This window comes from Stomoxys calcitrans, chromosome 4, assembly GCF_963082655.1.
Source record: "Stomoxys calcitrans chromosome 4, idStoCalc2.1, whole genome shotgun sequence".
Taxonomy (NCBI): domain Eukaryota; kingdom Metazoa; phylum Arthropoda; class Insecta; order Diptera; family Muscidae; genus Stomoxys; species Stomoxys calcitrans.
In genome coordinates, this window is record NC_081555.1 from 43,929,886 (window position 1) to 43,946,853 (window position 16,968).

At 38.9% G+C, this 16,968-nt stretch overlaps 1 protein-coding gene across 2 annotated transcripts in view; it reads right to left on the reverse strand.

Annotated features, from left to right (window-relative positions):
• Positions 1-16,968, reverse strand: part of LOC106080765 (cytokine receptor) — a 69,167-nt gene that overhangs the window by 17,739 nt on the left and 34,460 nt on the right. Inside the window, exons 6-8 of one of the 2 annotated variants that reach the window (XM_013242293.2) lie at positions 5,443-5,662; positions 4,769-5,249; positions 4,387-4,693 (exon numbers count right to left, since the gene is read on the reverse strand). In XM_013242293.2, the coding sequence (XP_013097747.2) occupies positions 4,387-4,693; positions 4,769-5,249; positions 5,443-5,662 (1,008 nt within the window). The remainder of the gene's footprint in view (positions 1-4,386; positions 4,694-4,768; positions 5,250-5,442; positions 5,663-16,968) is intronic. The other variant, XM_013242295.2, reaches the window with a different exon arrangement.

Sequence of the window (16,968 nt, forward strand, 5' to 3'; positions counted from 1 at the left end):
TTCGTTCTTGTACTTTACCAATTAATTAGATTTCAATCTTATCAATTTGTACACTTATCTAGAATTTAGAAAAAAACATTTATTGGTATTTTTACCGACTGACTTTGACTTTAAGCCGCACAACTGTCAAAAGGTATTAAACAAAAAAAATGGTGACGAAGAAAATGCGAACAAATTCCGTAGAAGTGGTATTGAGTTCGATAAGCTAAATATTAACAATAAGTCGCTGCGCCAATACAAATTTCCCTTCAACTTATTTCCAGTGTAATTAAATACTCACGAAATCAGCACCAATCAACTCTGTTTCCATGATGTTATCTCTGTTGTTGTTGTCGTCGTAGCGAAACAAGGTGGCCATTGAACTCTTAAAAGCAACAAATTATGATTGACTCAAAGCAACACAAAGAAAACAAGTAAGAGCGTGCTAAGTTCGGCCGGCCGAATCTTATATACTCTCCACCATGGATCGCATCTGTCGAGTTCTTTGCGCAGTATCTCTTTTTAGGCAAACAAAGAATAATGAATATGGACGCGGGAGGAGGAGGGGCTATATCAAGTTATGGTCCGAATCGGGGCTCAAGAAGCAAAATCGGGAGATGGTTTATATGGGAGCTGTATTAAGCTATAGATTGATTCGGACTATATTGCACACGTATGTTGAAGGCCATGGGAAGAGCCAAATCGGATGAGAATTGCGCTCTCTAGAGGCTCAAGAAGCCAAGGTCCCAGATTGGTTTATATGGCAGCTATATCAGGTTATGGAACGAGTTGGACCATAATTGGCACAGTTGTTGGACATCATAACAAAACACTTCGTGCAAAATTTCAGTCAAATCGGATAAGAATTGCGCACTCTAGAGGCTCAAGAAGTCAAGACTCAAGATCGGTTTACATGGCAGCTATATCAGGTTATGGACCGATTTGAACCATACTTGGCACAATTGTTGCATATCATAACAAAACGCGTCGTGCAAAATTTCATTCCAATCGGATAAGAATTAGAAATGTTACATACATATCGCTCTTCCTTCTGGCTGGGTAGTTAAACAGGTGACGTGTGTGGTGTGGTCCCTGGTCACAATCGGGACATACACCTTGCACGTGTTCGTTTTCTAAAACTCGTATTTCAAAACAGTGGAGAAGAGTTAGAGGATCGAGAATCATATGCAGACTTTACTTTCTTCTATTGTGGTTGTCTCATATAATGGGAATCAAAGAAACAGGATTCGACAGCGCTCAAAAAAAAAAAAAAGCAACCAGAAGAACATTTTATTGGAATTGAGAATGCATCAAAGTGTCCCGTTGGTACTGCAGATAGATAATCATAGATAATTTATCATAAAAGAAGCAAGCTAGTCGATGTAAGATTTCATCACATTTAAGAGGTGGTTCATGGTAACGAGATTAAATTAGAAGAATTTTCGCAAAATCAAATATTTGAATTTTTGTCGATTTAATGATTAAATGTGTTGCCAAAATGTGGCAACTCTACAATATGTATATTGTTCGTTAGGCGCTGCTATTCCTTTTCTTACTCATTCGTTCTTGTACTTTACCAATTAATTAGATTTCAATCTTATCAATTTGTACACTTATCTAGAATTTAGAAAAAAACATTTATTGGTATTTTTACCGACTGACTTTGACTTTAAGCCGCACAACTGTCAAAAGGTATTAAACAAAAAAAAAGGTGACGAAGAAAATGCGAACAAATTCCGTAGAAGTGGTATTGAGTTCGATAAGCTAAATATTAACAATAAGTCGCTGCGCCAATACAAATTTCCCTTCAACTTATTTCCAGTGTAATTAAATACTCACGAAATCAGCACCAATCAACTCTGTTTCCATGATGTTATCTCTGTTGTTGTTGTCGTCGTAGCGAAACAAGGTGGCCATTGAACTCTTAAAAGCAACAAATTATGATTGACTCAAAGCAACACAAAGAAAACAAGTAAGAGCGTGCTAAGTTCGGCCGGCCGAATCTTATATACTCTCCACCATGGATCGCATCTGTCGAGTTCTTTGCGCAGTATCTCTTTTTAGGCAAACAAAGAATAATGAATATGGACGCGGGAGGAGGAGGGGCTATATCAAGTTATGGTCCGAATCGGGGCTCAAGAAGCAAAATCGGGAGATGGTTTATATGGGAGCTGTATTAAGCTATAGATTGATTCGGACTATATTGCACACGTATGTTGAAGGCCATGGGAAGAGCCAAATCGGATGAGAATTGCGCTCTCTAGAGGCTCAAGAAGCCAAGGTCCCAGATTGGTTTATATGGCAGCTATATCAGGTTATGGAACGAGTTGGACCATAATTGGCACAGTTGTTGGACATCATAACAAAACACTTCGTGCAAAATTTCAGTCAAATCGGATAAGAATTGCGCACTCTAGAGGCTCAAGAAGTCAAGACTCAAGATCGGTTTACATGGCAGCTATATCAGGTTATGGACCGATTTGAACCATACTTGGCACAATTGTTGCATATCATAACAAAACGCGTCGTGCAAAATTTCATTCCAATCGGATAAGAATTGCGCACTCAAGAGGCTCAAGAAGTCAAGACCGCAGATGGGTTTATATGGCAGCTATATCAAAACATGGACCGATATGACGAAATTAGTATACCCCCATGCTATGGTGGAGGGGATAAAACAGAAAGACCGGACCTTAATGTTCCAGCCTATGTGATGCTCACAGTTATGCCGTGCCGGGCGGATGTTATCTTTGTTGTGCGTTGTTGTTCGACTTTAGTTTGCGTTCTGGCAAAGAATAGAGTCCCAATTATTTTAATGGGCATTTTCGCTGCAAATAAGGTCAGTACTAGGCTGCTTTGAGGGAAGGATATTTTTTTATGATGCGTTTATTCGTCTTTCTTTGCTACTTTGTTATTTATTAGGTCTGTTCGCGTAACTAGCAGGAGAGTAACCACACCTTTACTCCCTTTTGGTATGAAAGAGCTGGTTTTCATAAAACAGCTGTTCGATGCAAAGATCGTAAGAAATAGAAAAGAGGATTTCTGCTTTGTCTTCCCCGTGCCATAAAATAGCTCGCGTTAAAGACACAACCATTTCAATGTATTCCAATTGGAATCACATTGAGGGTTGCAACATTTTTGGGCTATTCTCTTTTGATTCGGGCATTCGTTCGAACATTTTTTCGTATTTTGCTTTGTTTCTTTACAACCGAAAGTTGGAATAAAGGAAAAACGAATTTATCACTCGTCAACACGTATTGCCCTTTAACCAGCCAGCTCTTATTCTTTCTTACGCTCTTTGGTTCGATTCTGCAAAAAAAAAACCTCCAGTAAAAATTTGCAGGAGATTATCCACAGCCGTTACTCCCTTTTGTTATTTATTTCAAATAGGTTAGGTTGAAAAGAGGATGCAGATAATAATCCGTCCCATGCCACTATGGACATACGGCTTGTTGAGCGCTCTAAATACAAAAAACAAGTAAAAATGCATTAAGTTCGGCCGGGCCGAACTTTGAATACCCCCACCCAATTATAAACCGATCTTAAGCATATTAAGGTCGGATATCGTGAGGCTCAGTCAAAACTCACTGTTTCAAATTTCAGCGAAATCGGGTAATGAATAAAGCTTTAATGGGCTTCAGTCCCCTTATCGGTAGATCGGTCTATATAGCGGCTATATCAAAATATAGTCCAATGTGAACAATATTTAGGTCGGGTGCCAGGAGGCTTAAAATAACCCACTGTTGCAAATTTCAGCGAAATCGGATAAAAAAAAAAGTTTTTATTGGTTGCAGACCCTTTATCGGGAGATCGGTCTATATGGTAGCTATAACTAAATATAGTCCGAACTGAACCATATTTGGGTCAGATGTCGGGAGGCTTAAAAAAACCCACTGTTGCAAATTTCAGCGGGGTAATCGGGTAATAAATAAAGCTTTTATGGTCTTCAGACCCTATATCGGGTTATCGGTCTATAGGACAGCTATATCTAAATATAGTCCGATTTGAACCATATTTAGTTCAGATGCCGGGATGCCTTAAACTATTCACTGTTTCAAATTTCAGCAAAATCGGATGATCGGAATGAAGTTTTTATGGTCTTCATACCCTTTATCGGAAAATCGGTCTATATAGCAAGTATATCCAAATATGGTCCGATTTGGCCCGTTCAAGAACTTAACCAGCGTGCATCATAAAAACGTATCTGTGCCAAATTTCAGCTCAATATCTCAAATTTTGAAGGCTGTGGAGTGATTACAACAGAGGGACGGACAGACACACGGACATCTTTAAATCGTCTTCGAGTTTTACCACCAATTACCAAACCCCCAAGCTCTCTTCGGCTGGCAAATAAAGTACGCGAACGACTTCCAGTAACATTTTGCACAAATTTTTGAGTACGCTTACCTCACATTCATCCGGGGTGGCTTTCTTCGACTGACACCAGAAAACCGTATAATTGATTAAATCGTCCGTTTTTTTGGGCGCATTCCAAGACAATGTGTATGTGCGGTTTTCCCTATTGTATACGTTCCGTATCCACTCCGGCGAATATAAACTCCTATCATGTTTCGGCCAACGGGGAACAGTAATTGTGCTATGGTCTGGAGATTCGCCTTCAGCATTACTGCTGACAATAACAAATTCATAATTGTGTGTTTTGTTCCATCTAAATACAGCCGATATCCGATCGATATGAAGAGGCTCCATAGAACTATTAATAGAACAAATAAAATGTTTACACTTGACATAAAGGTTGGCGAGAGAAAAAAAACAAAATCCAACTTACACCTCAACGTCATCCATTTTGATCTGTTTGATGGTATACTTAAAATCTGGTCCATTCACCCTATAATCGGGTATCTGATGCCAATAGAGACGAAGTACAGTTTCTGTGGAATTAATGTAGAAGCTTCCAACATCGGTGAGCGGTGCAGCATTTGGCGGACATGCTTTGGTCTGGAACTCCTCAATGTGCGGTTCACTCCAGTACGAATCGTCATTGGGTGAAGTCACTCGTACGCGCAGACTCAGCTCATACCAAAAATACGCATATGGTAAATCAAACAAAGTGATTCTATATTCTGAACCATTGTTGCGTGTTTTAAATTTGGTGAAATTCATCCAATTAGCACGATTTTTTAGCCGCAATAGTACCTGATATTGCAAACCTTTAGCTGCATAATAGCTATACTTGGGCATGCGCCATTTTATGACGGCCGAATTATTTGTGATTTTCTCAAAGCCATACACCGGCTTAGGAGGTATAACTGAAAGCACATGTATAAAATACCAACATTAATGGTCTCATTCACAGAACTTGATGGAGAGCCAGTCATAAAATAGGTTTATTTGACAGTCCTATAAGGGAGGTCGGCCAAATAAACCTATTTCACATGCACATTAAGTTTTGTGCAAGTGGATCTTGGTGGCGACTACTACAACTCTACTCTCTCTACTTACCGCTCTCGTAATTGTTTATCCAAAAGTTTTGCACATTTCCGCCCAACTCATTGTTGACCTCCAAGGTGAAGTTGAAATATTCTTGGGAGTAGCGATAGCTATTCTGTTCCTGAGTCAAATTACATATGGCCTGTTTGTCTTGCACCTCCAAGGTGCATACATATTTATTATCCTGTGAATAAAAACGCTTTTCTTTCTCATCCAACGTTTTGGTGCGAAACTACGCAAGTTTTGATGGAACAGAGTGCATGTTTCCCAAAGCCCATACATGATGGCATGCATTTTTATTTATTGTACGTATTTATCAATATTTATTTTGTTTATATTTAGTTTTATTTATCAATGGTAGGTATTGTTGACGTAGACGTGGACGTAGACGTAGACGTGAACGCAGTAGACGTCCACGTTTATTGATTGTGCACGTTAGTGTTAATTGACAAACAACAAAGCAATAAACCACGACCTCAAACGGAACATGCATTCATTCATTTTTTGCAAATATTGTGTTTTAATAATGTTTGTTAGTATGTCAATTCAATTGCAAATTTGTTGGTGGTGGTAGTGATATTATTGTTGTTGTAATTATTTTTATTATTGAAGATTGTTGGTGGTTTTGTTTTGTTTTTTCATTATTAGCCAAAAAAGGTGATGGTGATCAATTTGTGTTATTAAGATTTTTTTCGTTGCAGCAAAGTAATTTGATGATAGGCAGTGTTAAAAAAAGGTGTTAAAATTTGCAAAGAAAGTTAGTTACAGCAGTAGGGAAGAGAGTTAAAAAAAGTCGTGCATAAATGTTCCCAAAATATGTAAAAAAAGAAAAAAAATTAGAAAATAATTATAAAAACGATACAAGATTATTAGTTAAAAAATTACGTTGAAAATACTTCTACATAATAACATGAGTCTAGAGTAGTAAAAATACTTCACTTGAAATATATACACACAAGACCTAAGAAAAATTACAAAGAGAGAAGAGCTAGTAGTAAATGTTGAATTATTGAAAACTATTGGTTGCCCAAAAAGTAATTGCGGATTTTTTAAAAGAAAGTAAATGCATTTTTAATAAATCTTAGAATGAACTTTTATCAAATATACTTTTTTTACACTTTTTTTCTAAAGCAAGCTAAAAGTAACAGCTGATAACTGACAGAAGAAAGAATGCAATTACAGAGTCACAAGCTGTGAAAAAATTTGTCAACGCCGACTATATGAAAAATCCGCAATTACTTTTTTGGGCAACCCAATATAACTGAGGAGAAAAATGCGCTAATGCCTGATTGTAGTGCAAATTGGGCAAATTGCAGATACATAAAAATCAGTAACAAAACAATTCGTGTCAAATTTTGTTCAGATCGGTTGAAAATTGTAGCTACTACGGCCATTTAAGTGCAAATCGGTCAATACATATATATATATATGGGAGCTATATCTAAATCTGAACCGATTTTGAGGAAATCTTGCAGACTTGTTAAGATCAGCAAGAAAACAATTCGTGCCAAATTTTATGCAGATCGGTTGAAAATTGTAGCTACGATGGACATTTAAGTGCAAATCGGTCGATACATATACATGGAAGCTATATGTGAATCTGAACCGATTTTGATGAAATCTTGCAGACTTGTCAGCAAGAAAACAATTCGTGCCAAATTTTATGCAGATCGGTTGAAAATTGTAGTTACTTGGGAGCTATATCTTAATCTGAACCGATTTTTACCAAAATCAATAGCGTTCGTCCTTGGGCCTAAAAAGTAGGTTAGGCTAGGTTAGGTTAGGTTGAAAAGAGGGTGCAGATATTAATCCGCCCCATGCCACTATGGACATACACCTAAGCCAGTAATCGGCTTGTTGTGCGCTCTAAAGTAACCTCTAAAAAGAAAATTTTAAGTTAGGAATTCCGTACTACTTACAATATCCTTAATTGTTTTCAATGCCACTCCCCTAAGTTGGTTCATGTCTGGTATTGTGTACCCACCTAAGTACCGGTATCTGTTGGACGCGAAAACCGGGCAATGACATAGGAAATGCTCAAACGTCTCATCATCCTCCCCGCATGCCCTACACATGCTATCACTTGCCGCAACGATTTTACATAAGTGAGCTCGTAATCCTATGTGTCCCGTTATGATACCAATAGCAACCTTTCGGTAATAGTCTCGTTTTCTCACGATCTGGATCTGCCAAGGTTTCGCTGTTCCACAATGTTTCATACACATTTGTCGCCCACTTCCTTAACTCGGACTGCGTCGACCCGAAAGACTTCGAGTTAACCAAGTTTATTGACGGCAGTCCTCTGGCCTTGAATGCCAAAACGTCTGCCCTTTCATTTCCCTTTACTCCGTTATGGCCCGGCACCCAAACGATGCGATTATACCGCGATGGTATGAGCTGCTCCCATCCTCAATCCATTTACCCATCGCCTTAAGTCTCATAGCCGTAGTGGCTGCCTCACACTTAATCTGTATGTAAATGGGTCGGATATCTAGAATAGTCTCCAGTGCCCTAGTGGGCGGGGTCCTCATCGCTCCGTCTATGCCAAGACAACATGTTCTCTGAACCTGTAGTATGGTCCTTATGTTGCACTTTTTCTCCAAAATTTTGTGATGATTGGACAACAAATACGACCTGCACTTTGATTACAAGAATACATGGACTCCCAGACGGACATGGGTAAATCGAATCAGAAAGTGATTCTGAGTCGATCGGTATACTTATCAATGGGTCTAGCTTTTCTCCTTCTTAGCGTAGCAAACAAATGCACAAATCTATAATACCATGTACCATAGCGGTGGGTATAATGAGGGTATAATGAACTTAATTTGGGAAATATTGGAAATACACCACCCTAGTGGTGGTGTAGGGTATAATGAACTAAATTTGGGAAATATTGAATACTATGCTCGTTGCGAGTTCAACAATTTCTTTTTAGCTACGAAATTGTTTATACATAGTATTAGTCCACTTTCAACTTCCTACAGGTAAAAATTAACTAAAGATCATGGAAATCCCAAAAATCCCCCTTTGCGGGAAGTAAACCGACCTAGCCCATGTGGGTATCAAATGAAAGCATTGTCCAGTAGATTACTAATACACAATGGCTTGTCCAAAAATTGGACCCGGGAAGGATCTAAGAGGTCTTGAGAGGTCTCTTGAACCCTGTTCACATACACTAAAAAAATTTTAAACCTCAACACTAGTTAAAATGAACTAAATTTGGGAAATATTGAACTGTCTATGGCGCTAAAGAATAGTATGCTCGTTGCGAGTTCAACAATTTCTTAAAAGCTACGAAATTGTTTATACATAATATTAGTCCACTTTAAACTTCCCACAGGTTCAATATGAACTAAAGATTATGGAAAATGGGGGGGAAGTAAACCGACCAAGGCAATGTGGGTATCAAATGAAAGCATTGTCCAGTAGAATACAAATATGCAAAAATTTGACCAAAAATTGGACCAAAAATTGAACCAAAAATTGGACTCAGGAAGGATCTACGAGGTCTTTTGAACCCTGTTCACATACACTCAAAAAATGTTGAACCTCAACACTAGTTAAAATGAACTACATTTGGGAAATATTGAACTGCCTATAGCGCTAAAGAATAGTATGCTCGTTGCGAGTTCAACAATTTCTTTATAGCTACGAAATTGTTTATACATAGTATTAGTCCACTTTCAACTTCCCACAGGTTCAATATGAACTAAAGATCATGGAAAATGCCAAAAATCCCCCTTTGGGGGAGTAAACCGACCTAGGCAATGTGGGTATCAAATGAAAGCATTGTCCAGTAGATTACGAATATGCAAAAATTTTACCAAAAATTGGACTCAGGAAGGATCTACGAGGTCTTTTGAACCCTGTTTACATACACTCAAAAAATGTTTAACCTCAACACTAGTTAAAATGAACTAAATTTGGGAAATATTGAACTTCCTATGGCGCTAAAGAATAGTATGCTCTTTGCGAGTTCAACAACTTCTTTATAGCTACGAAATTGTTTATACATAATATTAGTCCGCTTTAAACTTCCCACAGGTTCAATATGAACTAAAGATCTTTGAAAATGCCAAAAATCCCTCTTTGGGGGAAGTAAACCGACCTAGGCAATGTGGGTATCAAATGAAAGCATTGTCCATTTCATGCAAAATTTTGCAAAGATCGGACAAAAAATTGTGACTTCTATAGCCATCAAAGGCCATATCGTATGAAAAATATATATGGGAGCTATATCTAAATCTGAACCGATTTTAATGAAATTTTGCACATGTACTAAAACATCTAATAAAAGATTTCATGCGAAATTTTGCAAAAGATTGCGGCTTCTTCAGCCTCCAAAGGCCATATTGGATGAAATATATATATGGAATCTATATCTAAATCTGAACCGATTTATATGAAATTTTGCACACATATTGCAACGTCAAACAAAACATCTAATGCAAAAATTCTCTAAGGATCGGACCAAAATTGTGGCTTCTACAGCCTTAATAGGACATATCGGCTGAGAGATATATATATGGGAGCTATATCTAAATCTGAACCGACTTTGGTTTCAAAATCAATAGCGTTCGTCCTTGGACCAAAAAACTGACTTGTGCAAAATTTTGTAACAGTCGGACGACAAATGTGACCTGTACCTTGATTACAAGAATACATGGACAGACAGACAGACAGACAGACGGACATAGCTAATTTCCGGCATCTCTTCTTAGGCAAAAAGATCTCTTCTTAGGCAAAAAAAAAAAGATAAATGAAAAGATTTGCTCTGCCATTAGAACGATATCAAGATATGGTCCGGTTTGGACCACAATTAAATTATATGCTGGAGACCTGTGTAAAATGTCAACCAATTCGAATAAAAATTGCGCCCTTTGGGGGCTCAAGAAGTAAAATAGAGAGATGGTTTTATATGGGAACTATATCAGGCTGTAGACCGATTCAGACCATAATAACCACACGTATGTTGATGGTTATGAGAGGATCCGTCGTAAAAAATTTCATGCAAATCGGATAATAATTGCGCCCTCTAAAGGCTTAAGAAGTCAAGATCCCAGATCGGTTTATATGGCAGCTATATCAGGTTTTGAACCTGGAGCATCCAACTGGACACATCTCAATTACTCAACCCACTTATTTCCGCATGTTTCCCATCCCCACGCTATCAATTGCTCAGCTATGGTGAAGAATACAAATTTAATATGAAACATTGCAATTATAAATTAAATAAAACTTTAGGGCAGCATACCTAGGAATAATTGGAGTGGGATAGTCAATGAACTGTCATTAGTATACTCCGATGTCCCTGCGGAATTTCATGAGTCTCCTTCAGTTTGTGACGATGCAGGCTGGTATCTGGGCCAATACAGACTAATTGCCTTCGGTGATCAATTGAAATGTATCGTTGTGCGCTATAAAGGATTGGTGAGATCTGGCCAGATGCAGCACTAGATTAAGTCAAGAAGGAAGATTTTTCTTCTAAACCAATGGCGCATGCTTGGATACCAAAGATTCCTTCAGATCCTGACTCTAGACTAAGGAAGATTCTTTCCTCGAGACCTATTACGGTGAGGTATATTCAGAAGTCTGGACAATGTCTTGTGAGGAAACACTAGAACTACTTGTTGATACACATTTCCTGTTAAATTCTCCAACGGACAAAGTAGCGCAAGAAGAGGTTGTGACTGGTATGCATTCGTCGGATGCTATTAGAGAAATTGTGTCTGAGCCGAAAATCCTTTGGGCGATAAGAAGTTTCGACTCCTTTAAGTCGCCAGGCCCTGATGATGTATCACCGGTTGTATTACAAGCTGTGTCTGATAGACTGGTTCCCCGGCTTAGGGAGATATACTCTGCTTGTATCAGAATGTCATATAAACCTGTGGGATGGAGGGACACGAAGGTAATTTCCGAAAGCAGGAAAACCCTACCACACGAAGGCGAAAGATTTAAGTCCTATTAGTCCAAAATCCTTTATGTGTAAGACTCTTGAGAGGTCGATAGAAACATACCTTAGGGCAAAGATCTCTGGAGATCGCCTGTCGCGGCAGCGGCCTGCATATAGTAAAGGCAAATCCACTGAAACAGCCCTTCCCGAGCTAGTCGGCTACAAGGAGGGTTCTCTCGCTGCCAAGGAATATACAATGGTAGCATTTCTTGACATTGGAGGTGCTTTCAATAGTGTAAAACCTTCGTCAATCATGAATGAGTTGGAGTTTCTAGGCAATAACTCTACCGTAAGAAAGTTTATAAATAACTTACTTTCTAAAAGATGCATTACGGCAGGCTTGGGATCTGTGGATTAAAAATATGGTCGTCGTCAAGAAAGTGTACTGTCTCCTCTACTTTGGAATATGGTTATTAATAATATACTATTGTCCCTGGAAGAAAAAGGTGTGAAAATGGTCGCATATGCTAATGACGTGGCAATTGTGGTTAGGGGAAAGTTTCCCAGCACTCTAAGAGATATACTTCAGGAAGCTCTACCTGCAACAGCAAAGTGAGCTACCGGAAGTGGTCTAGGTATAAATCCATGCAAGACAGAAGTAGTTCTCTTCAGCAGCAGATACAAGTTGCCTACAGTGGAACCTGCCTCCTTGGGAGGAGAGAATGTTCCATTTACAGAAAGCGCAAAACACTTGGTTGTTTTGCTGGTCAGGAAATTGCACTTCAATCCAACATTTTGGAAATGCAAAAGGCAAAAGTTGGGGGTTAAGTCATGCATTGGGTATATACTGCAGTTGTCAGACCTATAATGCTATATGATGTTGTGGTCTGGTGGACGGCGCTTCAAATTCCACGAAACTGCTCAATACTTAACCGGATCCAAAGGATGGCTTGTTTGTGCATCACAGCCGCACTGAGGACGACACCATCTGATGCACTGATTTTAATGCTATATCTAATGCCTCTGGACATTGTGGCTAGACAAATTGCTGTGAACACTGCCGTGAGGCAAAGGGAGATTTCTCATTGGACACTGTGTTATCCTCGATACAATATTAGATGTTGCAGGCAGTGTGTGTTTCTGTTTTTTCTTTAGAGATCTTTTAGAGCTTAATTATTTTTTATAACCTCCACCATTGGATGGGGATATACTAATTTCGACATTCTGTTTGTAACACCTCGGAATATGAGTCTAAGACCCCATAGAGTATATATATATATATATTCTTAATCGTCGTGACATTTTAAGTTGAACTATGTCCGTCCGTCCGTCTGTCTGTCGAAAGCGCGCTAACTTTTGAAAGAGTAGAGCTAGCCGCTTGAAATTTTGCACAATTACTTCTTATAGGTGTAAGTCGGTTGGTATTGTAAATGGGCCATATCGGTCCATGTTTTGATATAGCTATCATATAAACCGATATTGGGTCTTGACTTCTTGAGCCTCTAGAGGGCTCAATTCTCATCCAATTTGACTGAAATTTTGCACATAGTGTTTTGATATCACTTTCCAACAACTGTGCTAAGTATGGTTCAAATCGATCCATAACCCGGTATAGCTGCCATATAAACCGATCTTTGGTCTTGACTTCTTGAGCCTCTAGAGTGCGCAATTCTTATCCGATTGGAATGAAATTTTGCACAACGTGTTTTGTTATGAAATCCAACAACTGTGCCAAGTATGGTTCAAATCATTTCATAACCTGATATAGCTGTCATATAAACCGATCTGGGGTCTTGAGGGCGCAATTCTCTCTAGAGGGCGCAATTCTAATCCGATTTGAATGAACTTTGGCACGACGAGTTTTGTTATGATATCCATCAACTGTGCCAAGTATGGTTCAAATCGATCCATAACCTGCACGACGTGATATAGCTGCCATATAAACCGATCTTGGATCTTGACTTCTTGAGCCTCTATAGTGCGCAATTCTTACCCGATTGGAATGAAATTTCGCACGACGTGTTTTGTTATGATATCCAACAACTGTGCCAAGTATGGTTCAAAACATTTCATAACCTGATATAGCTGTCATATAAACCGATCTAGGATCTTGACTTCTTGAGCCTGTAGAGGTCGAAATTATTATCCGATTTGCCTGAAATTTTGTACGACGAGTTTTGTTATGATATCCAACAACTGTGTCAAGTATGGTTCAAATCGTTCCATAACCTGATATAGCTGTCATATAAACCGATCTAGGATCTTGACTTCTTGAGCCTGTAGAGGTCGAAATTATTATCCGATTTGCCTGAAATTTTGTACGACGGATTCTCTCATGACCATTAACATACATGTTTATTATGGCCATTAACATACATATTATTATGGTCTGAATCGGTCTATGAGCCCCCAAAGGGAGCAATTCTTTTTCGAATTGGCTGACATTTTACACAGGTCTCCAACATGTAATTTAATTGTGGTCCAAACCGGACCATATCTTGATAACGCTCTAATAGCAGAGCAAATCTTTTCTTATATCCTGTTTTGCCTAAGAAGAGATACTGCGCAAAGAACTCGACAAATGCGATCCATGGTGGAGGGTATATAAGATTCGGCCTGGGCACGCTCTTACTTGTTTTTTTAATATCTATCGTTAATACCTTTCATTTGATACCCATTTTGCCTATGTTTACAGCGTTCAAATTCTCAAGACTCTGTAGGTCCTTCCCAGGTCCAATTTTTGGGGATATTTTTGCGTATTCTACTCGTCTAAAGATCTAGAACTGGTCATATCGAAAAGATTACCCGACCACTGCAGTGTGTATCAAACGGAGATCCTTGCAATTAAGAAAGTGATGGAATGGATGTGACAATGGGTGGGTTCAAAATTCTCAAGATCCCGTAGGTCCTTCTCAGGTCCATTTTTAATTTTCCGTTTTTACATATTTGTAATCTACTCACTAATACCTTTCATTTGATGTCCATATTGCCTAGGTTGGGTATCACCCCCATTCTTAAGTGGTGGTTATAAAATATAGCATTTTTAAGTGCCCGTAGTAGACCAATTTGCCTGGAGTCGAAGTCGAGTCAAAATTGCTCGACTGCGCTGCCTGCCTGGGCCAAACTTAATACGCTTTTACTTGTTTTAATTGTCCTGACCTGATATATTTCCATACAAACATACAAACCGATCGCCCGATTTGACTTCTTGAGCACTTACAAGCTGCAATTTCACTCCGACATGGCGGAAATTTTGCATGTGTTGTTCCGTTATGACTTCAAACAACTGCGCCAAGTAAGGTCTTAATCGGCCTATAACCTGGTATAGCTCCATATTAACCCGTCCATAATTGGGCCCAGCCGCACTTAGCACGTTTTTACTTATTTGTTTTATTTTTAGCTTTTGCCTATAAAGAAAAACCGTCCAAAGAACTTGTTTTGCCTATTAGGATAAACCGGGCAAGAAACTGGACAAATGCGATTCATGGTGGTGGGTGTATAAGATTCGGCACCGCCGAATTTAGCACGTTTTTTTTCTTGTTTACTCTCAAATTCCTTTCATTTGAGTCTCATATTGTCGTGTTTGGTTTATATGACCATTTGGTGGGATCGGGGGTTTGGGGGTCTAGTACTGGCTTCATACGCAGCGCAAATGCCTATTAAATTATAGCGAAATCAGATAGACTCTATGGGCAGAATACAAACAAAAGTTAAACGACAACACTCAACAAAGATAACAGCATTGAAGCAGAGTTGATTGGCCATGTCCGTCCGTCTGTCCGTCCGTCCGTCTGTGGAAATCACGATAGCGGTCGAACGCGTAAAGCTAGACGCTTGAAATTTTGTACTGATACTTAGTGTTGATGTAGGTCGTTGGGGATTCCAAATGGGCTATATCGGTTCAGATTTGCATATATTGGGTTGCCCAAAAAGTAATTGCGGATTTTTCATATAGTCGGCGTTGACAAATTTTTTCACAGCTTGTGACTTTGTAATTGCATTCTTTCTTCTGTCAGTTATCAGCTGTTACTTTTAGCTTGCTTTAGAAAATAAGTGTAAAAAAAGTATATTTGATTAAAGTTGATTCTAAGTTTTATTAAAATGAATTTACTTTCTTTTAAAAAATCCGCAATTACTTTTTGGGCAACCCAATAGTTCCCATATAAACCGAACTCCCTATTTGAGCCCCTTCTTGAGCCCCTGGAAGCCACAATTTTCATCCGATTTGGCTGAAATTTTGCACATAGTGTTCTGTTATAAATTTCAACAAGTGGGCCAAGTACGGTCTTATTCGGTCAACAACCTGATATAGCTTCCATATAAACCGCACTCCCTATTTGAGCCCCTGGAAGCCACAATTTTCATCCGATTTGGCTGAAATTTTGCACATAGTGTTATGTTATGACTCACAGATCGGACCTTACAGTTCCAGCCTGTGTGGTGCTCACACTCATATCAGTGTGTTGTACACTGAGGCGGCAACCCTTTCCGATGAAGAACTCCATGGGATTGTGAAATGATCTTGTTTGCTTAACCGAGCGCACGTATGAAAATTTGGGTCCACGAACTAGAGGCGTGCACGCGAATCGTGAGTAGTCGTGTCACGCGTGAGATCCAAATCTAATCACCTGATAGTGAGCGTGATTGAATCAACATTTTTCGTGCGTGAGCGCGAATAACGTCTCACAATGCTAATTACGAACCACGAGATATCACAACCAGTGCTGCCGTTTTTGGTAGGTTGGTAGGCTTACCTCAATTTATCGTAGGTTTTTCTGCGTATTCGTTAAGAGTGCAAAAGAAAACCATGGATGGCGAGAGGCCAAATTGTTACAACGGATCTCACTGTTTTAAATTTCAATAAAAAGGGCCTAAGTTTTGATATTGACTGTAACTGGTACGTACGAATATTAAGTGACCTCTTTCAAATTTGATAAATTCTGGGTAGGAAATGCGGCTTTGAGCCTTTAATTGGCCAATGTGGCAGCCGTCTACAAATATGTTGAGGGGTCCATGCAACTCACTGTAACGACGCAAAAAGGTAGTAAAAGCGCATTTCTGGGCCCAAACATTTAAGTCGTGAGATAGCTTTATCCAAACTCGGGACGGTTTTTCATTGAAATTGGGGCAAAAATACGGGTATAAAGGGTGCTATACCAAGATATAGGCCATCAACTGAAAGTAAGGCTATAGACTGATTGGATGGACGGACATGGTTCAGATCGGACTATATTTAGATATAGCTGCCATATAGACCGATCTGCCGTTTTTAGGGTCTGGAACCCATAATAGCTGCATTTATTACCGAATTTCTCTGAAATTTTAATCAGTGAGTTGTTTTAGGCCAAATATGATAAAGATGGGACTGTATTTAGATGTAGATGTCATATAGACCGATATGACGATTAAGAGTCTGAAATTCAAAAAAAAAAAAAACTTTATTTATTACCCGATTTCATTGAAATTTGAAATGGTGAGTTGTTTTAAGCCTCCCCACAACCGACCCAAATATGAGTCAGTTCAGACTATATAGATATAGCTGTCATCTAGATCGATCTTGCAATTTAAGGTCTTAGTCCCATAAGCAGATTAATTGTCTGAAAATGTGACTTGTATATAAGTTCTTGGGACCTGAATAAAAT